General features: G+C 41.5%; 1 protein-coding gene across 21 annotated transcripts in view; it reads right to left on the bottom strand.

The window, feature by feature from the left end:
* AFDN (afadin, adherens junction formation factor) overlaps positions 1-26,412 on the bottom strand; it is a 206,453-nt gene that overhangs the window by 72,844 nt on the left and 107,197 nt on the right. For all 21 annotated transcript variants that reach the window (XM_061624395.1, XM_061624376.1, XM_061624386.1 and 18 more), the window contains 6 exons: positions 23,752-23,846; positions 21,465-21,724; positions 17,179-17,248; positions 12,487-12,602; positions 9,991-10,052; positions 34-239 (listed from right to left, as the gene is read on the bottom strand). In XM_061624395.1, coding sequence (XP_061480379.1) covers positions 34-239; positions 9,991-10,052; positions 12,487-12,602; positions 17,179-17,248; positions 21,465-21,724; positions 23,752-23,846 — 809 coding nt within the window. The remainder of the gene's footprint in view (positions 1-33; positions 240-9,990; positions 10,053-12,486; positions 12,603-17,178; positions 17,249-21,464; positions 21,725-23,751; positions 23,847-26,412) is intronic.

Below are 26,412 nucleotides of genomic sequence, written 5' to 3'. Positions count from 1 at the left end.
TCACAAAGGAATTCTCTTAAAACTGCAACTCACCTGTATAACTCCTTCCATCATGCTCACCATCTTGTTGACTATTGCAATGACTTTGTGAGTACGTTCAGCTGGACTGATGTCAGGTCTGTACTGGCTCGACAATACATACCGACATGTCATATACAAAACATATGTAGGAGACAGCTTAAAATGAACGGTTGAGCTGTTGGTGTAATTTATAATGGCCGACAAAAAGGCATCCTCAGCTGCGAGAACAGAAAAAGAAGTGATAAACCAAGATCAGATGAATTCAACTTATTTTATTTATTTATATGATTTCTCACCTCCCCTTCAACACCAAGTCCCAGGGCAGGTCACAATAACATATACTATGATAAAAACCATTACAATTTTAAAACATATGAAACTGTTCCAAATGGAACATTATATATATATATATATTAAGCAACAGAGGTTGGTCCCACAAAATAAAATACCTTAATTGTCAAAGACCAGGGTAAAGAGGTTTGTCTTCAGTATATGGCAAAAATTATACAGTGAAGATGCTAGACACACTTCTGTGGCAAGGGAGTTCCACAATTCAGGTGCTGGCAGAGAGAAAACTCTCTCCTGAGCTGCCATTCTCCACATTTCTAAGAATGGTGAAAGTGCCAAGAAATCCCTCTCTACAGATCTAAAAATCCAAAAAGGTCAGGAGACATGGAGATGGTCTTTCAGATATTTGGAGCCTAAGTTGCTTACAGCGTTAAACACTAACGTGAGTACCTTAAATTGAGCCTGAAAATGAACTGGAAACCAGGGCAGTTGTTTTAAAACAAGGCTTACATGAGTTCTAAATGGAATCCCAGCCACTGAAAGATCAAGGAGAATGAGCAGCATCACATTCCCCCATCCTTCTTCTGATATATGTCATCAACCAGGGCAATCAAGGCAATTTCAGTGCCACAACTAGGCGTGAAGCTGGACTAAATCAATTTTCTCCAAACATGCCTGACGCTGGGCCATTGTCACCTTCTCAAGCACCCTGCCCAAAAAGAAGGTATTCACCACTGGCCATAGCTATTTAAAACTTCTGGGTCCAGGAAGGTCCTCTAAGGAGCAGACCACGTAGTAAGTAAGGTAATGCTACCTCATAACTTTGGGTCAGGTTCAGAACTGGATTTCTGCTACCTGCACCATTTCATTGCACTGTTGACACTAGAATACCAAGGCAACCTGCATGCTCCACAATGACAGCGAGGCACTCAATATTAATGGCTCTACGCATCTCACCATTCCACAGTGTGACAAGAACCTCAACAGGACTGCCAGCTAGAAAATCCCCCAGAGCATTCAGGAATCCGTCAGTTTTCATAAGTCTCCACAGGTGGACCATCTCAATGTGTTCCCCACCCCTGCAGAGTGGAGTAGCCATGTTCAACCTAAACGTAACCGGTAAGTGAACAGTGAATTATCCATCTATGACACCATTCAAAAGAGTATTTCCAGTTTGCTCCATGACAAAAACCTGGTCATGAGTATATCCAGTCACGAGTATATCCAGTCACATGTGCTGGGCCACTGATGTATTGAAACAGCTCCATGGTTATCATGGAGATTATGAAGTCCCAAGACTGATGGAACCTCATGTGTTCCTGAATGCTCTGGGAGATTTCCGGCTGAGAAAGCTGGCGATATTGGTGAAGCCCCAGTCTCAGTATGATATAGCAAGATGAAACTGGCAGTTGATATGATCGCTCCTGGGTGTCGTCCCCTATGTTGTAGAGCCCAAATGGCTCCTTGGCATTCTGGCAAGCTTCAGGCTATAAAGCAAGTCAGATGACGACTAGGGCATAAGTGGTACAAGTCTCACTTCAAAGCTAACCAAACACTGGTTAGAGCACATAACTGTGCCTACCAAGTAGCAGTGTGGACTGTGAAGAAGGCTCATTATTTCAGAAGGTCCAGAAGTCACTGACTCCCACTGGGGGGGAGGGGGACACCTCTGAAACATTAGAGAATCCGCTGTGACCAACTGGCTAAACACCTTTGAGGATAAAGCTGCTGAACTTTGGAGTGACCTTAACTCTACAGTTCCAACTGAAGTACCCACTGCCAGAGTCAGTGATGTGTTGTGGGATTGGTTTCAGCTTTATGAAGTCAGCTGATGCGGACATGGTGCTGGTAGCTATACATCCAACCATGCATCCTCCTGATCCCAGTCCTTCCTGGTTTATTACATCCAGTAGAGTGGGTTTGACTGGTTGGAACACTTCATTATGTGAGGGAGTGATCTCTGCTGCCTTGAAAGAAGAGGTGGTACGGTCACTCCTAGAGAAACCAATGCTGAACCCTTTGTATTGGAACTATTGACCAGTCGCAAATACTTTCCTGGGAAAAGTGATGAGGAGGGTTGTAGTGGGGCAGCTGCAAGCATTCTTGGATGACACCAATTATTTAGATCCATTCCAATTTGGGTTCAGACCTGGCCATGGAACTGAGTCAGCCTTGGTCACCCTGATGGATGACCTTTACAGAGATCTGGATTGGGTGAATGTGATCTTTCTCTAGCTTCTTGATTTGTCTGTGGTCAGTCCATTCTCTTGGACTGGCTGCAAACAACAGGAATTGTGGGCACTGCACTACAGTGATTCCAGTCCTACTCCTGGGACATATTCCAGAGCAGTGTTGGAAGAGTGCTTTTTGGCCCCCTGGAAGATATGCTATGGGATGCTGCAGGACACTATTTTATCCCCAATGCTATTTAATATCCAGGACTAGCACCAGCCCAGCATGGCCCCCTGCCTTCCCCATGCGTGTGCGCCCCAGCTGCGCCATGTGATGAAATCACAATGTTTATTTCTGTTAACATGTTTAGATATGATAGGGTTAATAGAATGTTGACTGTGATTGGCTGGAGTGTTTGCAAGGGACAGGGGAGTGAGTGAGTGAAAGGTTTAAAAAGGGATAAAGTGACATATTATTTAGACACGGCTAAGTTTATGAGATAGATAGGGTTCGGATAGGCTTGATCTGTTGACAACTAGCAATTGGGGTTTGGTCTTATTGTGGGTTGATTTTAGTGTAGGCAGGTTAGGTTGAGAACAATATTGTATATAACATCTTTAACTGATTCTGTAAACATAATAAATATTTATTTATTTATTTAAAAAATCCAAGTGCGTGCTTGGTCATTACTTTGCTATCAAACAAGGGTCTAAACCTAGTAACTACAGATAAACCCACAGCTATAAACCATTGGCCACTTCCAGGGAGGAAACGGGATTGCTGAGGCTTGTAGTGCAGTAGGTAACTGGCCAAAGTTGAGACAGGCGGAAAGGAGCAGGGAGGGTTGTAGGTCCAGGTGCCAACTGGTGGCAGTAACAGTGGGATACGAAATAAAGGTGTATTATATTGTTAGCCTTTGTGGGAAATGAAAGTGTGGCTTATTTAGTCACAGATGTGACAGGCAAGGACAAGCACACTTGTGATACAAAATAACAGCCCTTGACCTAGCAGACATAATCCCAAATTGTAACATCATGTGTGAGAGGGGGAAAATCTTGGGACCTGGAGATTTTGAGTATGAAGAAGGAAGGTTTGCTTGATTAAGTGTAAAAGTTTAAAGCATCCTCATGAAGAAAAGTCAGTAGATGAGTTAAAGCTGATGTTATTAGATTACCTCAGAGGAAAGATGCTGGGGAAGCTGAGGGAATTTCAGACAGACCCACTGCTATGGAAATGAATGTACAACATTTGGAGTTTCAGAGAGAGAAACTGAGGTCAGAAATGCAGCAAAAAGAAGAACTTAGACAAAGAGAGAGATGGATAGACAGATAGAATTAGAAACTAAAAGAAAATGAAAACTAAGCACTGAATTAGAACAAAAAGAAAAGGATAGAGAATTGGAATTAGAAAAACACCAACTGGAAAAAGAAAAATTGTGGAGGGGAGGAAGTCAGACTTCACAAAACCTCTCCTAAAGATTTTACTCCCTATGCTGGGGAAGATCCCCAAATATTTTTATATACATTCGAAAAAGCTGCTCAAATGTGGAATGTTGATTCAGGACAGTTTTTGAGGCACATCCCTAATTTGATAAAAGGGGAGCTTTCTGAGAAATAAAAGTTTTCCTGTTGATGAAGTGGTGGATTTTGAGACTTTTAAAGCAGCTGTATACTAAAAGTTAAGGTTTGGGCCAGAGTTTTTCCAGGAAAAGGTTCAGAAGCACCACAGTAACAACGTCAAAGACATATGTGGAATTTGATTATAAGTTTACTGATTATTTTGATAAATGGATCAGTAGTGCAAATGCCAAGACCAAGGAGGATCTCAGGAATCTCATGATTCTGGATCAATTTTTATTTGGTCACCTCAGGAAATTAGACTCTTGGTGAGAGACCATAGCCCAAAGGATGTAAAACAGGTTATATTAGCAGATAATTTTGCTTTGAATGCAGGCATGAATCCTGTTAACAGGTTTGTTTGTTAATTAGATTTATATCCCACCCTTCCTTCCTTCCTTTCTTGAATGATTGGTTGATTTGATTTATATCCCATCCTTTCTCCCAGTAGAAGCCCAGGTAACAGGTAGAACAGTAGAAGCTTAGTGACAGGTTTAGTAAGGAACAGCTAACTAACAATGTGAGTAAGTCTGGTGGTTTTAAAATTGAGATTGACAAGAATAAAAGTCAACAGACATCTGCTAGTCCTGACAGAAAATTTCCGGTTAAACCTTTATTTGCCACCACAGATAAAACTTGTTTTAATTGTGGCTTGACTGAACACAAAAAATCTGAATTCCAGAGACTGGGAGATAAGGAGAAATTCTTCAGTCAGGCGTGTCCACAACTGCTTGCCCTGGATGGGGTTAACCTCCTCCTGAAGGAGCAGGTAAGCAGTCTGGATCCAACTTTCTCAACAGAAACCCAGGCAGCCTCAGTGATTAGAAGTGCCTTTTACCAGCTGCACCTGCTATAACAGCTTCGACTATTCCTGGACCAGGAGAGCTTGACCACAGTAGTGCAGGCATTGGTGACTTCAAGACTGAATTATTGCAGTGCACTCTACATGGGGCTTCCCTCGCACTTGATACGGAAACTGCAGTTAGTGCAAAATGCTGCAGCACAGAATGAAACCCTGTCAGCATATAACATCTCTGCTCAGGGATTGGCACTGGTTGTCAATTGTTATCGGGGTACGTTTAAGGTGTTACTATTGGTATAGAGAGCCCTTCAGAGCTTGGGACCAGTTTATTTGCAGGATAGCCTTGCTCCATATGTGCCCACTCAACTGCTTCAATCTACAGATGCCACCTAATATCTATTCACCAGTTGTAAGAAATCAGTTTTTTAGTGTGACAGCACCTACACTTTGGAACTCCCTACCTACTGACATCAGGCAGATGCCTTCGCTGTACAGCAGGACCCCACTCATATGCCGGGTTATGCTCTGGACCCCCGCTGTTAACCAAAAACTGCTGTAAAGTGGAACTCATTGAATAGAATGGACCACTGGTCTCACCTGAAGGGTGATTTTCACAGGTAGCCTGCCATCAAGTGGGTTATAGCGCCATCTAGCATCTGAAGGCAAGAATGTGTTGAAGTCAAGACCTGGGGCATCCAGCCCCTCCCACTCCAGTTCATTCTTGCCTTCATCTGAGGCGTTTGGATCTTACCTCTATAGCGTATAGCTAAGTTTGTGATTGAGTGCGTCGGACTGATTGGTTTTCCTTTTCCTTTCGTTCCCTTCCCTTGTTCACCATTTTATTTGCCTGGGACGTTTATTGGGGGGGGGTTCTTACTTTTTCCTTATTTTTTCTTCTTCTCCCTCCTCAGTCCCTTTGTTGGGGGCTCTGGCAGCTGCCGTTCCCCCGTCTGGGTTCAAACGTCTCTTGTGAGACAAGCCTTGGCTGGGAGCCGTGGCTGCGGCTCCCCTATTTAGCCTTATTGTCTCCTTGCCACCGCCTTCCTTTCCACCTGGGCGGCAGCAGCTTTTACTGTTAGCTGCGTTGCTAGGAGCCGCGGCTGCGGCTCCCTTTTGCAAACTTTTCACCACCAGCTTCGTTCAATCCCAGGCAGTGGCGGCAGTGGCAGCAGCTTATAATTTGCTGCTGAAAGTTGCTGCGGCTATTTTTAGCACGCAGCCTTTTGGAGCTTGCTCCTGTGGCTCCTCTTTGCAAGTTTGTTGGCAGCCTCGTGGCACCAATCGTGGCCGTTAGAAGAAGCTCAACATGTCCTTCAGCTGCAAGAGAAACTCAGGAGACAACTGCAAACCCGGTGCAGAAGTCGGTGGTTGCCCTTGTGGGGGCACAGCAGTGGGGGGCTCTTTGGACTGGAGAGACGTATGAGCTGTTGTTGATAAAATGGGTTGAGAGGGACATCCCACCGGCTGGGTAGGAAAGCCTTCAAATTCGTCATCAGATGATCCGGTAGGTGAATGAAAGAGGGCTGTTAATCTCTGTTGGCCAGCAGCCTCTGAAGCTGGGACAGACACGTATCATGCTCTCTTGGCAGCGGTGTGGCTAGATAAGTGTTTGGTTTTAGCGACAGCCTTGGAATGGAGTCTGGGTTGCTTGTGCTTAGTAGATGCCCGAAAACCGCCGTAAAGCAGAATAAGCGCCGTATGAGTGGGGCTTTAGTCTAATTGCGTCTAATTGAGACCACTGTATTAGCGAATCGCTGTAAAGCGAAGTGCCATAAAGCTTCTGTACTCTTTTTGGTGCCTGCTTAAAATTTTTTTACTTAGACAAGCCTATCCAGACATGTAGATGTTGATGTGCTATGATCTCTTTTTAGTTTACTGTTTATTTTAATTATATTTTAAATGTTTTATTACTAATTTTTAATGGTTTTTATTGACAAGTTTAATATTTATTGTAAACCGTTTTGAGGTTTTACTATGCTCAAGCGGAGCCATTGTGGTGTAGTGGTTAGAGTGTTGGACTAGGGCCTGGGAGGACCAGGGTTCAAATCCCCATTCAGCCATGAAGCACACTGGGTTACCTTGGGCCAGTCACTGCCTCTCAGCCTAACCTACCTCACAGAGTTGTTGTGGGGATTAAATTAGGAGGGGGGGGAGAACCATGTACGCCTCTTTGAGGTCCCTGGAGAAAAAGTGGGATATATATATATACATATAATTTTGTTACATAAAAATAATTTGAAGCTGTCTCAACATGGCCAATGAAGTCCCCCAACACCACTGTGAAGAGGCTAACACCACATCCAAGATTAGCTCCACCAGGTAGCATTCCCATTCTGTCTCTCGTGCCTAACACCATGAACAATCTGTCAAATCCAGATATAGTGTGGATAGTTCTCCTGCTAAAGGGAATGGAATTCCCTGCCCCTGACCTGGAATGGTGCTGCAATAAGTATCCGGATGGACACAGATGGGTTAACATCGGGCCACCCATCTCATCCACCCAGGCCTCTGTTATACACACCAGGCTAGCCCCCTCATCCACGATGAAATCATGGATAACAGATATCTGGTCAGACCTGGTGTTCATCACCACCACCACCACAACCAGATAAGGGGATTGGCTGACCGGCATCCCAGATTCTGAAACACAGAGGGTAAAGCAGAGAGGGCAAATGTTTTGATGTAACTAGCCCCCCCCCGGTCTATCTTCACCCATCTCCTCATCTTCCCCGACCTACCATCTCAAAGATGGCAGTCCCACTCTCATCCCCACCCCAGACCAGACACACAATTTGACCAGCGCACATCTAATGAAACACATGAATATAGCAACTGGTTAGTGTCAAGAGACAACTTAAAACAGGCTTGGACTTTTCAACTTAAAACAAGCTTGGTATTAACAGCAACATAACTATTGTGTGACACTACTTCAGAAAAAAATCTCATTTAGAACAGATGCTATTAAAATATTAACAAATTACAAACTAAGTGTAACTTAACATTATTAGGTTTCAGTCATTAGCAGGACTAAGAATTTTACAAGTATAAATGACTGAGAATTAAATAATAAACTGTAAGCATTGTACCAAAGTGCTTGTCTTTAAGGAAGCAAAATGCAACAAATGAATTTAATAAGCGAAATCCTGAGAACTCCTAAGAATTTTGTTCTGCCCCTGCCCCTGGCCATTTCATCCACACAACATCCATGTGAGGTAGTCTAGGCCGAGAGATAATAACTCGCCCAAAGTCACCCAATGTGCTTCATGGCTGAGTGAAGATTTGAACTTGGTCCTCCCAGTTCTATCCTGATAACCACTATACCACACTGAAAATGGCAGTGGACTGCCTTCAAGTCAATTCCGACCTATGGGTGATCCTATGAATAGGGTTTTCATGGTAAGTGGCATTCAGAGGGGGTTTGCCATTGCCTTCCTCTGAGGCTGAGAGGCAGTGACTGGCCCAAGGTCACCCAATGAGCTTCATGGCTGTTTGGGGATTCGAACCCTGGTCTCTCAGGTCATAGTCCAACACCTTAACCACTACACCACACTGGCTCTCTATTATACCAGAGATCCTTGCCTGCACTACCTAGCAGACAAAGAAGATCAAGAGGGTGAGCAGAATTGAGATCTCTCTTGCTATCTCTGCCAGTAATGTTGTAGTGTTTCTAGCTGAGTCAGAGTGCTCTGTCCACTGTCTGATGGATTCTAGAAACTGATTTGAAGACATACTGTGTTAAAAGGTGAACTGTTCAAAATCAGACAAGACAGACATGGGCACAGATCCTAACATAGGTATATAGGTCTTTTAACTGGAAATCAAGTTACTTTAAATACCTTGGACTTTTGGCTACTAGGACGCTCAACAGCTAGCTTGCCTGAACTTAGAACATTTTGCTCTTGCAAAATGAAGTGGATCTGAATATGTTGCCAGGACTACTACTCAGTCTCTGGGGAAAATCAAATGTTTGTAAAATGCACATTATACTTCATCTCATATATGTACTCAGAGGTAGACCAAATGTTCAGATATTTCCTATAGGGATCAAGAGCTAGATCCTACATTGCTCTAAAAATAATGCAGCTCCCAAATGGATCAGCAGAGTTTAAATATTTCTAACTCAGAATATTACCACACCAAATTCTTGGCAGCTCAGGACAGATGGTGGAAGAGAGATACTGGTCCAGTTTGTCCATCACATTAAATCATAGTTAAAAATAAACTATGGTTTAGTGTGAGTGAGCAGGATACTGGTGCACACTGCTGAGAAGTTCTTACCTTCACTCCTGCCCTGCTCCCACCCTGCTGCAAGAAAACAAGCCAGAACCTCCCTCAAACAAACCACAAAACAGTACACCATGAACAAACCTTAGTTACTGCTCATGGTGGTTTGGAGAAACAAACCACAAGCCCAGGTTTGGATGTGAAGACAAGCCAACTTCTAACTTATTTCCTGGAGGCATGGCCACAGCAGAATGAGAACTTTTCAGTAGCATGCACAGTTTTGTGGTTTAATGTGACATGCAGACAAGGCCACTGAAGAAAACTGTCCACTGTGGGAAGACCTACGGGCACATCTGGTATGTACTAAGCTAAATTCTTAATAGGTGTGAGATCTGATGCCAAAGATTTATCTGTAATGAGATTGTTGGAAAATTTCCAAAATATCTTGCAGTGATCCATGGAACGTTTGGAGGTGATTTAAGTATTTTGAAGGCATATAAAAGAAATTTCCCTCAACTAACTCTACAAATACGCAACTTAGTGTTTTTTCTCTTTTTACTTTCCTGTCTTTATTGTGAGAGCTGCTTTTATTTCTGTTTTATTGTTATCTTTATCACATACTTTTAAAAAACGTTGTGCTCCCATGGGAAGGGGTAGAATTGATAGCTACAACCTTGAACAGCGATTACTCTTCGTAGCATTTATGAGCTTTTGTAAGGGGTAAGATTGAGGCTGAGGGGACAATACGATCACTGTAACTTTTCTAATAACTTGTATATTTGATGCTTCCATCACATCAAAATAAGAACTGTTTATATTAAAAAATGGTACACCTAACCAGATTTTGTCTGAAATGTTAATACTCACAGCTTTCCCTGAATTCAATGCTTGCAGGTAATATCAATTCAGGTCCATGTGCGTCCTGAGGTCTACAGACAGAAAGCAGATCTTCAGAAGTCCAGTTTAAAGAGTGAAAATTAATTCCACTATCAAAAGATACAGACTTTTCCAAAGGCTTTGCTTTTGGGACCTTAAACACCATTTTTGTTCCCATGAATTGAAAAATCCAGTATTGGAAATATATACTGCTTTTCCCCTCTTCTTGTTAGATTCATTCTCAAGTTATACTAGATCATTAACACAAGATATCACAGTACAGACTTAAACTGAAGATCTGCATAATTAATGAATATGCATTTTTAATGACTCTGCAGTGCACAATGTACTGTTCAAGGCAGCTTGTCAGCTGCTGTAAATGGCTCATGTAACACTGCCACATACTCCCACGAGGTAATATTTAAAAAATAAGGTTAGCTTACTAGTACCACAGTAAATCTATAGATGCTACAACAACATAATAAAGACAACCCTTTCAAAAACTGTATCCTATTTTTGAAACCCAGAAAGCTGGGTTGCACATGCATCTAGATCATTTAATGACTAATGGCTGAATATGTCAACTGATTACATTGTTCTGAAGTGGTATCAGGTGAAAAAATAACTGTGGTTTAAGTCTTCAGACTGCCCATTCACACATGCATGTTATCACTTGCATGTTATTCATGTGTGAAACACAAATAGTTTTCAGATGTTACAAGGTACAGTATATGTCTATTATAGAAGCGGCATCCACCATTGGCACAATGGGTTCAAAACTGAAAATTGACTAGCAGAGCAAAAGCACATTTTTTTCTGTCCAATAATACTATTCTGCTATTTGAAAAATTATGTTGTCTCACTTTTCCATTATAAGTAAGGTTTTCCCATGTTCTCAAGTAATACAGGGATATCTCTAGTGCTTTTTAAACGTGTGCGGAGCTTAAATTGGAAATGAGTATTTATTTCTCTTGACAATGCATAAGAAAATGACAATCTAAAAATGCCCATTTGAAAATAAGTGCAGCAAGTCGTTTATCATCATGGTCTCTGCTTGCTACTCTCTCAACCCAGTTAAATTTGTACTTGGTACATTTAATTAGATCTGTCTTCATTCCCTGCTTCTGACCATAAATTAATGTGACGAAGGCTTCTCTACCTATTCTGCTGCCTATTGCACTTAAGTATATGTCTGAGTTACACAAATTTTCCCCACTTTTTTAAAAAATACAAAGAATGCCATAGCTCAGATAGATTTCACAGTAAAATTGAACACAATCTGAATCATGAACAGGGGATTGGCAGGACTCTGAAATATTGACTTGTGCTTTGCTAACTTTTTTACATGAGAAATTCCTCAAGTAAATTTAAAACCATAAGCACATTACCCATAACTGCAATACAGTATCCAATAAGAGTAAAGCTGGAGTGGGCAACCTTTTTGGGGAACCCACCCCATAGGCCGACTTTGAACCCCACCATCCCACCCATCAAGTGGACATGGTTTGGAGAAAATGGCTTTACAGGGTAAATTGGACCCCCTGGCAGGGGAAGATTGGCCCACAGGCCAGAGGCTTCTCAACCCACATGTAAAGGGTTCATAATGCTGCCTATTGCAAGTGTAGTTCTGCAAGTGTGTAGGCTTTCCCGACTCCTAATACTATGAAAGTCCCACTTGTGTATGAGAAGTTACAGCAGTCTATTACCACACATACATCTGAAATTTAGCCAAACGGCTTAATATTTTCATATACTGATATTTCAATTTAACACTGTTTGGAAGGTATATATGATGAATTTAGCATTTTGGAGCAAACTAATACTAAATCCCAAAGTACTTAAATGTAATTTTGAAAGGATTCATTTCCTCCTATTCATGGCTATTTGAGATAATTATATTTCTTTAAATTATATTTTCTTTCCTGCAGGTTTCTCCTCCAACCCCCCAAAATAGGACTAGACTCCCATCTCATCCTATCAGAGCAACAAGACCTGCCAGCTGTTTCTCCATGGACATCAGAATCATATCTGGGGTTTTTGTAATCCTAACTAGCTCTGACCAAATTTGTTGTCTGTCTACAGAGGAGTTCTTGTTCTGTCTACTGAGAGATGCAGAAAAATTGAAGTTATGCCCAACTCAGAAACAGAAGTAGTCCAGAGAAAAGTTATGCAAGCAGGATCGACTCAGGCAGGCAGATATGAACAAATATGTTGTTTTTTACACCATCTCCAGTTCTCCAAAAGTTATCAAAAATATCTTAATGCTCTCTTACTAAAGATGAAATGAACCATGTGTTGCTTTATTTTGGAAATAACAGCTATGGAACCCTTTCAAAATATATATTAAGTGGTTTGCCATGAAAAATCACATGCAACTGCACATTTTCCTACTATATTCAGTCCTACGTTGGGGCTCAACAGTTTTGACTTTCAAAAACTAAGGTCTGCCCATATGAATATTAGATATTGGAAGATGCAATCTGGTACCTGCCATCCTGCCTGTGGTAATCCTGCTGCTGTTCTATTCTGATCAATGGCTTGACCATGCCTCGTTCAGCTGTGCTGGATGCTGACATTCTGTCACCGTCCAATCTGTTGGTGCTCTGTTCCACGCGAGATGAGAAGTATTTATCATTAAACATCCCAGAGATTTAGTTAACTATAAAATATATTCAAAGCTACCAGAATGAGATAAGTGTTATAAAGCAACAGAGCAGTTGTTTGCATTTCAATAACACCCTCAAGCAATTATTTTTAAAATGTTTTCCAAAGAACCCTAGGAATTCTTCCAAGCTTAGAATAGGTTCTCGAATTAATATCCGTAATGGTAAATGAAAAACAGGTTGCCCACCACTGCCAATCTTCTTCTGCAACAATAGGTTAATGCAGGGCACATTGTTGGGTGTACTCTCTATTCACATGAGAACTGAGTTCCAATAGCGCATCCCAGGATAGCCCCCTCCTAGAATACTTTGAAAGATGCAGAGATTCCATGGGTGACATTAAGAGGTTCCTTGACAAATCAATCTAAAAAGGTTGATTTTCAGTTTAAAAACAGTTTGTTCTACACCATTCTAGTCAAAGCACTAAACCAGCTAACTTTCAGAAATATGATGCCCAATTTTTTAACACCACTTATTAAGGGAGAAGGGGAGACATAACTAATTTCCCTGTGATCATCACTGGCTCTGAGGCAGTGGCAGCCACAAGTTGTTTCCTGGTGGAAGCCACGGAAGGGAAGGCTCACAAAATGGTGGCTGATCTCTTTTTGGCGGGAATTTGCGCAGCGGGGGAAGCAGGGGGGCTGGAGCCACCGTGCTGCTTGTTGAAGCCTTCGCCTTAGTCTCCCTATGTTTTATTTTCTTGAGTGCCTTACGGGGAGCTGGATCAGGCTCCACTGTGGCAGGGGAGGAAGCTTTCTCCAACCACACAGGCTTGAGACCCTTGCAAGGCACTGGAACTACATTTGTTGAAGCAGCAGCGGAAGCCCTTGGCAGCTGCTGAGTCTGCGATGGCTGGGCAGGAGGTGAAGGTCAGGGAGCGTCTGCCTGAAGCCCCGAGGAATCACCCGTTGCCGCCATTCTCTTTCACATGCACTCGTGCCTTTCTGAGGTGCGGGACAGGCGTCTGGTTGCGAAGCACCTCTCACACACGCACGCACATCTTTCTGGGGTGCAGAGAGTGCAAGAAGTGGCTCTAATTAGGCCCCCAAAGGGGCTCTGACTGGATCTAGTCAGGCCTCCCTTTCCTGTCCCAATCGGCTCAAGCAGAGAGTGAAGCAGGGGGGGCAGGGCTGAGGGAAAACGTCACTGACAGAGGTTTTCTTTGTTTTTTGTTTGTTTGTTTTTTAAAACGAGACGAAGGACAACACTTACTCAATGAAGGAAAGATAGCTGAGGAGAAGAAGGCAAAAAAAGGTAAGCTCAACAGTGAGGGGAAAAACAGAGAGACAAGGAAAATTCTACCGCCTAGGTCGACGCGCAGGAAAAGACTGGGGAGGTCACGTGCGTGACTCGACCTACTCCCAGCAATTCTGCTGTAATTTCCTGCCTATGGTCGCTAGGTGGAGCTACAGCCCACATGATGGACTATCATCCAGGGAGAAGGCGAGAGATAACGAATTCCCAAATAGTTTTAAATTTGCGGTCCCTCCATTTAGAGGAACCAAGCAAAAGTGATTTTTAATGCTGAACTTTGTGCCACTTTTGTATGAAAACACTAAAAAATGTTTAACCATCATTAAGGATATCAACTCCTGCTATTGCTCTTTCTCAATAACAATAATTTCTCAAGGTGAAAATTAAATAAAACTTTGTTTTAACCTGTACCATACAGAAAAACACCTTCCCCCATTTATAAATGTATCATGGCACTTTTTACCATACCTAAGCTTGATTCAGATATAACAAGAAACCACGTTTTTCCACTAGGAGAACAAGCCTCAGGTTTGCACACTTCCCCTTCTCTCACGCACCAGATGAAATGAAAAGTTTCCGCTTCTGACTTAAGTACAAATCTCTATGATGTCTAAACCTAAGGATCAGTGGCTTGGTAAGTTATAGTTGAGAAAAGGCCAGGTTATAAAATATCATCGTCGTCATCATAATCATCCCACCTTTCCTCCCAGGAGCCCAGGGAGGCAAACAAAAAAGCAAAAAGCTCTTTAAAACATCCTAAAAATAAAAGACTTTAAAACATATTAAAACAAAAACATCTTTAAAACATCATTAAAAAACAACTTTAAAACATCTTAAAAAGCAACTCAAACACAGACTGGGATACGGTTCTACTTAAAAGTCTTGTTGAAAGAGGAAGGTCTTCAGTAGGTGCCAAAAAGATAATAGAGATAGCACCTGTCTAATATTTAAGGGGAGGGAATTCCGAAGTGTAAGTATTACAACACTAAAGATTTGCTTCCTATGTTGTGTGGAACAGACCTCCTGATAAGATGGTATCTGCAGGAGGACCTCACCTTCAGAGTGCAGTGATCAACTGGTTTGATCCTGCCTTGTTCTCACTAGCCACAGCTTAAACTAACCACAGTTCCAAATGTGGATGTCACGGGGAACTGTCATTAGCTTAGTATCAAAGAAGAAGCTTTCAATTTCCTCCTCTTGTACACGCTCAAAGAGGAAACAGGAGGGGGAAGTACAAAAGGCTGATGCTTGAGCACATAAAAGGAAACAATTGTTACATATTATGTCTGAACCAAGTCCTGGGATTTATGAACACAACTCTTTATTATATAGCCACAAGAGTGTATACTATAGCCAGCATGGATTTTTTTACATTCCACAATGTTAAATTGAAAATACCCCCCATTCCATTCTGCTGCTTCCCACAAGCTCATTTCAAAACAAAATCTTACAAAACTTATAGTCCTGAACTCAGAAACGCTTGCTTAACAACCCTCTAAGTTTTCATGGTGGTACACAAAACACTCAGAGAGAATCTAGAGTTTAAAGTAAAACAAGAGAAACAAATCCAGACCCTTGTTGGATTTTGCTGTCAGGGGTCTCTTAATTTATTGAAATTAATTAAAGATCAGCCATGTTCACAGAATACCTGCAATCCTATTACTGACCTTGCTCCATATTCTGACCTTCATTTTCTGCAGTTTAAAAGTTAGAAGATTTGAACAACGTTCACCCAGTCTCAAATCTACCATTTCTGGGCAAGGTGGTGGAGTGGGTGGTGGCAAACCAGTTGCCAGCGCATTTGGAGGAAGCGGATTATCTGGATCCATTTCAATCAGGCTTCAGGTCTGGACACGGGCCAGAAACGGCCTTGGTCGCCTTGGTGGATGATATGAGGAGGGTGCTGGATAGGGGTGAATGTATCTTCCTTGTCCTCCTGGATCTCTCAGCGGCTTTTGATACCGTTGACCATGGTATCCTTCTGGACCGTCTGGAGAGATTAGGTATAAGTGGCACTGTGGCAGTGGTTCCGTTCCTTCCTCTCTGGTAGGTACCAGAAAGTGGAATCAGGGGATGAGGTTTCGGACCCTTGGCCTCTCACTTTTGGGGTGCCACAGGTCTCCATCCTCTCCCCGATGCTGTTTAACATCTATATAAAGCCGCTGGGGGCTATCACCAGGAGATCTGGGCTGCAATGTCACCAGTAAGCGGATGACACGCAGCTCTATCTCTCATTTAAATCTTCATCACGGTTGGCTGTAGAAACTCTGTCCAAGTGCCTGGAGTTGGTGAGTGGCTGGATGAGAAGGAATAACCTGAAGCTGAACCCTGTCAAAACCGAGGTACTGTTCGTGGGAGACAAGAGAAGGCTGGAGGATGTTGACCTGGTGTTCAATGGGGTACAATTGTCCCTGAAAGACCACGTCCGCAGCCTGGGGGTCATTCTTGACTCCCAGCTGTCCATGGAGGCTCAGGTCTCGGCTGTAAGCCAGGCAGCGCTGTATTAACTCCATCTGATACGGAGGCTGAGCCCCTACCTTCCCAACCATATGCTTATGGGAAGCATCAGAATGTCTTGGGGGGTATTTTCAATTTAACATTGCAGAAAGTGAAAAATCCATGCTGACTATAGTATACAGCCACTGGCAGAGGCATGTTACCAAATTCTTACAAAGCTACACAAGAAGTAGATTGGACTGTGAAAGACCAACCCAAATTGTGTTTGCATTTTTACAAATTTGTAGGGCAGTGCAGTATCTCAAGGAGGACAGGTTTCCTGCTCCCCTAGTGCATTCACTAGAGCTGCCCAATTTCCCTGCTTTTTATTTATTTATTTATTACATTTATATACCGCCCCATAGCCGAAGCTCTCTGGGAGGTTTATAGTTATTAAAAACATTAAAAACAAATATACAAATTTTAAAACACAAAAAATAATTTAAAAACACAGTATAAAAAATTTAAGAACAATTTAAAAACACATGCTAAAATGCCTGGGAGAAGAGGCATTTTTAAAGTTTGATAGAAATATCTGTTGGCTATAGGTATGTTCTTAAACCGCAAGGGGTTTTGCCTATTAGTGAATCCTAGCTAATTTCTAAGGCACCACATTAAGCCCTATGTAAGCCACTATTCTTAGCAAGAAAGCTAACTAGCTGACTTTATGTTCATATTTTCAGTATGTATCACTTAAACATACCTGAACTATCAATTATAAAATTATTTATCTATCACATTTTTAGGTCTATTAACAATTTGTTACCTTGCTTGCAGGCAATCCACTTCCAATATGGACGTCTCCTTCCAAATCAAATGTAGTTTCTTGTACAACTCTGAGAAGGCAACATACATTCAAGAACTAGATGATCAGCAACATACAATAGCTAGAAATGTAACACAACAATGTTTTGGCTAATTGCTTCTAGAATTTGTTATTAGTTGCACATTTACAATGTGTTCACATGCATGAATAAAGGTAGATTTTTTTTCTTTTTCAAGAATGAGTCTCTAGAAATACCACTAAAATAATTTAATAAGCATCAGAACAGAAGCTCCCTGCTCACCCTGTTAGCCCAATGGTCAGCTGCAGAGGTGAATTAAACTGGAGGCTGGGAAGAGTGGCCACACTGAAGATGGACAGACACTCAACCAGCTGGAGGATAAAGGCATGGTGGGTAGCACATTTAGAGGGAGTTCGAAACAGGGAGGAAGCAACAACAGAAAACTAGCAGCAGGGGAAAAAAGGGATAGGCTACAAACAAGACTTGCCACAGTGACTTAGAACACAGTGTGGGAGGAAAGAAAACGTAGCATTTCTCAGGCTGGCTATACCAGTGGTGAGTCAAGAAGGGAAAGGGTTACCTGAAGGAATGGGGAGGCTATTTATTATTATTATTTTATTTATTAGCTGCCCCCAAATCCCACAGTGGATTACAAAAAAAATAAATTCAATATAAAAACAGTTAAAACAAATTACAGTCACAGGAATAGGTTGGGTCCTGAAAACCCACATCTCAGATGTCAAAGTAAAGTGCCAGGAAAAACAGATGCATCTTCAGAATACATCAAATACTATATAATGAAGGTGCCAGACACACCTCTGTGAGGGGGAAATTCCATAACATAGGAGTTGCCACAAAGAATGCCCTCTGCTGGCCCACTAACCCCTGAAGTTCTGACGGTAGTGGAGCTACCAAGAAGGCTCCCTCTGCTGATCTGTAGAAAAGGAAACGGTCTTCAGATATTTGAGGCCTAAGTCATTCAAGGCAGGTATGGGGAACCTTTTTGACTCCAGAGGCCAGATTTTTATCGGGCCCCACCCCGCAGGCCACCTTTGACAGGTAGATGGTGCAAGTCTCCTGACAAGCATATGACTTCATTATGCCATCACATGATTGAGATGTGAGTTGATCCGCCCACCTGTCAAAATCTTGGGATTGGAGTGCATCTCCTTTGTATTCACAGCGTCGGAGGTGCAGAGAAACAGCACAAGGCTTTGCAAGTTTTCCTGTACACAGGACAGCTTCAAAGAGCAACACTATGAAGAAGCGGTTTCCACTGAATGTGTTTGGAAGTGTGCCTTGCTCCTGCGAAAGAACAACTGAGAACCTGCTTTAAGCTCCTGGTTGTTCCTTTGAAGCCCCACCCTAATCTATCCCAAACCTGATGTCATATTTAATGTCAGTTGTAGGGCAGACGGGCATGGCTTTCCCAAAACAACCTCACAGGTCAAAAGATGAGGCCTTGCAGGCCAAATATGGCCTGCACGCTGGATGTGCCCCACACCTGGCTTATGGCTTTAAACACTAATGTGAGCACGTTGAGTTTAGCTCAGAAATGAACTGGCAACCAATGCAGCTGTTCTAAAACAGGGGTTATATGAGTTCTAAAGGGAACTCCAGCCAGTAATCTGGCTGCTGCATTTTGGAACAGTTGGAAGTTTCTGAGTCGTGTTCAAGGCCAGTCCCACACAGAGTGCATTACACTAATCCAATCTGGACGTTACCAGAGCACAGAGTATCATGCCCAAGTCATCTCTGGCCCCTGAACTGGAAACAGGGATTCCTAGACACCAAAGCCACCTGAAACTCAAGTAACAATGTTGGTTCCAGGAGTACCCCTATGAACCTGCTCCCTCCAGGGAAATGCAACCCTGACCAAAACAAGTCGTGTTCCCAGCTCCTGGACTCAAGAACTTGGAAAAGGTTAATACTCTTGTCTTTTCAGAATTCATCTTCAATTTGTTGACCCACATCCTGCCCATCATTGCCTCCAAGCATCCGTCTATCACGCCAACTTTTCTCCTGATTCAGATGAAAGAGACAGACCTGGGTATCAGATGCATATTGGTGACACCTCTCTCCAAAAACTCCCAGTAACAACTTCTAGTGGATACAAAATAGCATGGGGGACAAGGAGGACACCACAAGAAAGCTCCCATGACACTGAACAGTAGGGTTCCATAAATACTTTCTGGAAACAACCCTCGAAGTAGGAGCAGAACCACTGAAGTACAGTGCCCCCAATCCTTATCTCCTTGAGCTGGTCCAGAAGGATACCATAGTCAATGGTATCAAAAGCTATCAAGAAGTCAAGGAGAATGAGCAGGTTTGCACTCCTCCCTTCTTTCTCCTGGCAAATATCATCTACCGGGGCAATCAAAACAATTTCACTGCCATGACCTGGTCTGAAGCCAGTTTGAAATGGATTCAGATAGTCTCCTCCAAGATTGCCTGAAGCTGGACAAGCACCTTGCCCAAAAAGGGAATATATGCCGTTCAACAATAGTTGTTTTAACACCTCCATGGAGGTTCACTTAACGACAGGACACACCACCACCTTTTTCACCTCCTGTGATGAATCATGAATCACTCCCTGGACCCACCCAGTCAATTCTCTAGCTTTTAGAAGCCCAGATGGACAAAGTGGCAGATGGTGGGCTTCATTTCTTCAAGCAGCATGCCTACAACTTCAGGCTTCATAGCCATAACTAATCCAGTACAGATGGAATAGACCATGCTCTTGATGCCTCCATTGGACCTGCTCTAACTGTGGTATCCAACTCTGTCCAAATCTGATTTTGTCTCTCAAGTGCCTTGCAAAGTTATTACAGCAAGCTGCCAAAGATGTTGGAGCAACACTCTCTTGGTCAGATGAAAAAAGCCCATTCAGCACTCGGAGAAACTTTGCTAGTGGCAACTTGCAGACACAATGGTGGTGGAGCAGTAAGAACTTTCTTTGCCACAACCATGTGATATGTGAGGTAATGCAACCTCTCATATGTTTGTTCAGGTTCAGACTGAGATTTATGCCACCTGTGCCCTAGCTGTCTACCCTCCTGTTTCATCACACACATGTCATTATAATACCAAGGTGATATGTGTTCCACCAGCGAGGGAATTCAGGAGCAATCACAGCAATCATGTCAGTGGCTTACACACCAGATGATAAAAGGGATTAATGGAGAAGCAAGACTGCTTAAACAAACAGATCTTAAAAGGGCTCAAATCATCTGAGTGAAAAGCTCACCAGGGGTTTTCTGAGGACCCCAGTAATCCTAAATGGGAGGGTGGAAGCACTCGTGAAGTTACTTCCAAGTTACACATTTTATCTAGATTTTAGTCTGTTTTGCTCTTTGATATTCTTGTTATTACTTTTAATATTTATTGTAATTATTGTTAGCCCTCTTAGTCATTCCATGAGAAGGTTGTACAAAGATATTTTAAACAATCTGCCCAGCACTTGCCTCTTCAGACTACTGCAGTTCAGGGACCTCTTTGGTATTTGTCATGCCTAACCTTGTGATATATAAAGAATACAATTAAATGCCTGTCATATAAAGATATGCAATGTCTTTCTCTGTATCTTTACCAAATCTTTTTAAATGGGTTGAACTAAACTACACACAGTATTCAAAAGTATTGCAAAATATGCTCCTTAACCATCTATAACATTTTTGGCCTATTTGAGGACACAAATACATTATAGTATCTTCCGGAAACTATCCAAAATAAATCCAAGATCCTTCTTGACAGGCAACAACTAATTCAGATCTAGACAACATAAATTGATATTCTTTTTTTCTAGTTACATGAGAACTTCATTGGTACATTGCACACCCTCCCAATATTATGAGTTCTTGCTGAAATTCCTTTATTTTATATTTTATCTCATTTAACTATCAGCTGCAAGTTTGCAGTTCACTGTTTCCTTTCTCAGGGAATGAATATATTGTACAGAACTGGTACCTTTTATTTTGTTTTTCTGTCATTAAAAATCTTATTACATATGTTAGGTATACTATGGTTTCCTTTGGCTATATTGATTTCTGCCCTTTTACTAGTGGAACTCTACAACAGAAAATTAGTTTTAAGTGTGAATTAAACAAGTGCAAATTCCAGAAGATTTCACAAGGTGGAGCAAGAGTATGAAACATTAGCAAGCAGATAATCACATTACCGTTATTGGAGTTGCCACTTGTAATGTGAAAGATTGCCATCTTAAATAATTTCCTGAGTTTGGGATTATAGCTTGAAAATAGTGATTTACCCAGCTTTGAGTCGTGAGCTTTTGACCATGTGTCCTGCTTCTAGACGTCCTTTAGGAATGTGATCTTGAATCGGGTCCACAAATTTAAATACATGAGAGGTCCCAAACTGAACCTTCATACCACTTTGCAGCATAGTGGTCTCTGAGATCCGCTGACCTTCTACATAAGTCTCGGCATCCATACTTCTTGGGGTAACTGTAACAACTCCATCCATATTAGTGAGGTCACAATGATGAGGCTGAACTCCTGGACCGAACAACTGAAAATATAATCAAAATTCAGAAACAGCAAAATTGATACCAGGATTTTCAAAAAACAGTATGTATGTATGTATGTATGTATGTATGTATGTATTTTGGTTTCAATAAGCCAAGAACTTTTTTTTTCAAGGCCGATGTTGAACTAATACAAGCCATTTCATTAAAATGTGCCATGGCCTGCCTGCATAACTCATTGAGTGAGAAATTAAGTATCTTTCAGAAAACCACCAAAAGCTGCACCAACACAATCTATGAATGTATGCAGGCAAAGTGTAATGACTGGCTGATAATATTAATTGATGTAATAACTATTTAATATTTTCAAGAATCAAAACAGTCTACCATCGAGCATCTCTGATGGTCCAAGCAATAGGGTTTTGTCCTACCTCCAATCTGCAGGTGTGTGAGTTCTCAGCACTTTTATTACTACTACCCCTTAATTAGGAATAACAATCCAGAATTCACACATGAATAAGAGAAAGAAACGTGAAGAATAGCAAGCCCCAGCCATCCTGGTGTCGATAATTTTCATCAATACTATATTGTAAGAGAAAACAATATTCTTAATCTAAGATGCTGCTGCACTTCTTATGAAACTGCACCACATTTCAACACATCAGCTAGTATTATGAAAGCACCTGAGATCCAGCAGTGAAGTTAAATTCATGTTAACATCAAAAAAGATTACTAACATCTGCTTTGATGCACATGTTCATTCCATTCAGGCAAAACTGAGAAACTGGCTTGTTATTAAGAAGGACCACACAATTTAAATGGGACTTATTTCATAGTAACTGTGCTTCAGACTGCAGCCTCAAGACATGTCAAGACAACCTGCTAACTGATAATTTTCTCATTGAACAATTGCTGCCTAGCTGTATCCCATATTATTCTATAGCAATGAATTATATAAATATTCAGAAATTATTTTGCAATTTAATTGTAGTGAGATGCTTTTGATGCGGAATAGATTTTGGGGAGGGGTACTTCTGCTTTTGAAAAAGTTTTTGAACACAAATAATCATACTTGAAATACATTACTACTAAAATGACACACTAAATCTGTTTAGACGTAATGCCAAACCACGGTTTGGTGATGAAAAATGAGCTTTGGATTTCTGAGCATCCTCTCCCCACCTCCTGTGGAAATTAGCTGAGGGGTTTCCTACTCTTTTTTTCCTGAAGGTACGAGAATATAAAGATCAACGTGTTTAGAGAGATGACTCCTCCCAAGTCCTGAAAGGTCAGGGGAGCATTTCCAAGGACAACAGCAAAGAGCCTATTGGCTCCTCTATAGGGACACAGTTAAATAATGAAAAAATAAATATGAATTTCCTCAACGTTTTTCATAAGTATTCAATAGGTTTCTAGGGGACAGTCCTGTAACACAGACACACCATAATTTGGTGTAAGTTCTGAATAACCCCAGAGATTCTCTCTCTCACACAAATATTTACAACTTCCAAAACCAAGTCTATTTTTCTGGTGTCCACTTTTACTGACATTTTTCAGTACTCAAAGCAGCATGAAGGTAAGTGGTAGGGTCACTGGGTTGTATCCAAAGTAATTTACGTTTGTTTAATTCAACCCAAATAATAGGCTTTATCCAAAGTAATTTATGCTCAGAGTAGATCCACTGAAATTAATGGATCAAAGTCAATCATGCTCATAAATTTCAATAGGTGTACTCTGAGTAGGACTAACATTAGACATAACCAAATACTTCTTATGTCTAGGTTATTAAAGTTAGGAGATAATTGTGCCATATATCATTCCTCCTTCCACAGTCACACAAAGGCTACAACCCAATTCAGATTGTCATGACACATGATGGTTTGTTGCAATGAAAACATGATGCAGTGGGTCCAAGGCTTCTGTACTCTCCTTCCCATTTTCTTCTCCTTCATGTGCAAGGGGAGATCTAAAGTTTCCAGTTTTCTTCATAACAAATTGCAGTTTCTTATCTTATCTAAATATGCAAAACTGTTGTGTACAAACTGAAACTGACTCATGATATTGTTCCTACCTGAATGGAATTGTCATCAAATTTCTCTGTACCAACTTCTGTCACACTTAACTGCAAACGATAGAGCTTTGGTTTATCTCTGGAGTCAGAGCCATCTGTAAGTAAGAGCAAGTCATTTTGTTTGTGAAAGTAGCTAAAGTATGTCAGTTTTAAAAGAAATGCATATACACAGTAACATTACAAAAAACCACTTCTGAGATTCCAAAATATATTTTAATGAAGCTCTAAAATATTATTTTTTAATTTATATTTATGTCCTTATGCATAAATCCAGGAGGTGTTCAAATAACTAAGCCTAAAAACAAACACATAATAGCACTATGAAATTTGAAATAATATAGAAAGAAATATTGGGTGATATCTAGCTAAGTCATACTCAAAGCAGACCCAATGAAATCAACTAGATTTACCGTATATTCCGGCGTATAAGACGACTGGGCATATAAGACGACCCCCAAATTTTCCAGTTAAAATATAGAGTTTGGGATATACTCGCCGTATAAGACTATATAAGTCTTATATAAGGTAGTTTACTATGCTCCTAAATCCAGGGATTATCACGTGGCCCAGAACATCGCCCCACTGAGGAGGGGAGATTTCGATTGATCTTCTCAGCACCCCCCTCCCCAAGTCTTTTCCCTCCAGATTCTGGCTGGAAACCCCACTTGGGACTTCCCTGTTGGCAAGTAAAAAGTTCCTAAGAGTATTTTTCCATGGCAGAGTTACAAGGCCAAGTAGCTCACAAGGCTGGAGTGGACGTGCACTCCTCAAGGACACGTTGCCAGGACAACCAGCTGTCTTATCAGTATATAGCTGGAAACTGAAACTGGCAGAGTGTGGGGGTCGAGGAGTTTGTACAGAGAGAGAGCTTGTGATATATTCTATTGTCAGTAAAGTGACTCTTAAAACTTATTACTTGTCTGGCTCATTGCGTCAACTGGAATCTAGCCTGTCACTATTCTGTTCTGCATCCTGGGCACCTGCTTGCGCCAGATACAAAATCCTACAAGTGGTAGCAGAGGATGGTTACCTGGTGCTGAGGATTACCTGGTGCTGAGGATTGCAGAAAAGCGGCAGAGAAAAGCCAGAACTGCAGACCAGCGAGTAAAACAGCAGAGAGACGGAGAAACCGAAAGCTGAGCTGAAAGCTGTGAGAGAGCCGTGGGGAAAAAAAACCTGACTGAAGGACAGAGGTGAGAAGCTCTAATTACAAAGGCGGTGAACTGTGAAAAGTGAAAGTATGTCTGTTACGTTATCGGCCGGGATTCCCTTGGAAAGGCTGACAGGGAAAAATTATGGCACTTGGAAACAGAGAATGCAGGCTTTTCTAGTGAAAGAAGACCTGTGGAAAGCTATCGCAGAAGACCCACCCGCTGGGGTGCCTATTCCAGCAGATTGGAGAAGGCTGGATGAGAGGGCAAAGGCATTAATTGTTCTTGCTATTGATGATTCTCAATTACTGCACGTGCGTGATGCAACAACGGCAAAGGAAACCTGGGAAACTTTAAGAAATATTCATGTGAAAAAGACTGCCAGTTCTAAAATATATCTTGCCAGAAGATTGTATCAGATGCGCTTATCTGGAGATACAACCATGTCAGAGCATTTGCTGGAAATAAACAGACTGTTTACTGAGTTGTCAGAACGTGAAATTGAACATTCTCAAACGCAAAAAGTGTATATCACATTAGCTTCACTAGATTCAAGTTATGATAGTCTGGTGAGCTCTTTGGAAGCAATGGACGATGCAAATCTCAATATGGATTATATAGAAGGCAAACTTTTACAAGAATTCCAAAGGAGGCAGGAAATGGCAAAGCAGGAAAAGACTGAGTCTAAACACAATGTGGAAAAACAGAACAACAAAGCTGCACAAGAGAGACTGTATGGACAAAAGGCGTGTTATTTTTGTGGTTCCAGGCAACATCTTCAAAAGAATTGTGATGCAAGAAGAAGAGAAAGAGGAAGAAAACCATGTGTACAGGTGATCTATGCTAGTAAGAATAAGCAATGTATTAACAATAAGCAGGGAAATAAATGTAATGATGTATGGACTCTTGACAGTGGGGCTACAAATAGCATAATCAATGTTTCATACATTTCGTGACCTAGAGGATTATGTGATAATGGCTGATGGATCTAAGAAACTGATCAAAAGTAGGGGTACAGTGAAATTAGCAGGTTTTAATACGATTATGACAGACGTGCTGTTTATTCCAGACATTGAAAATAACATAATGTCAGTTTCTAAACTTAATGGAATGGGGTTCAATGTGTTGTTTCAAAGGGGCTCATGTCAAGTCATGAAAGGGAACAAAATATTCATGAAAGGAATAGTAAGGAACTCATTGTTCTTCTTACACTTGAAACAAACAAATCATGTACTCATGTGTGCTAATGAGAAACCCCACAATGGTTGTGTACATTGATGGCACAGAAAATTGGGACATATAGGATATGAAAATGTGGTGAAAACAACTGAGAACAGTAATGATATTACATTGAGAAACTGTGGTAAATATGTAGACTGCAATGCGTGTCATCGAACCAAGGCAATTGTAGCAGCAAGGAACACTAAAGCCAAGCCTAGTACAAATGCACCCACAGTACATGACAGAGAAACAGGAGTAAAAGAATACCTTGGTAAAAGTGACAAGCAAA

This window comes from Rhineura floridana, chromosome 4, assembly GCF_030035675.1.
Source record: "Rhineura floridana isolate rRhiFlo1 chromosome 4, rRhiFlo1.hap2, whole genome shotgun sequence".
NCBI classification, from domain to species: Eukaryota; Metazoa; Chordata; class Lepidosauria; order Squamata; family Rhineuridae; genus Rhineura; species Rhineura floridana.
The sequence above is the reverse complement of the archived record's forward strand: the minus strand, read 5'-3'. Positions and strand labels throughout refer to the sequence as shown.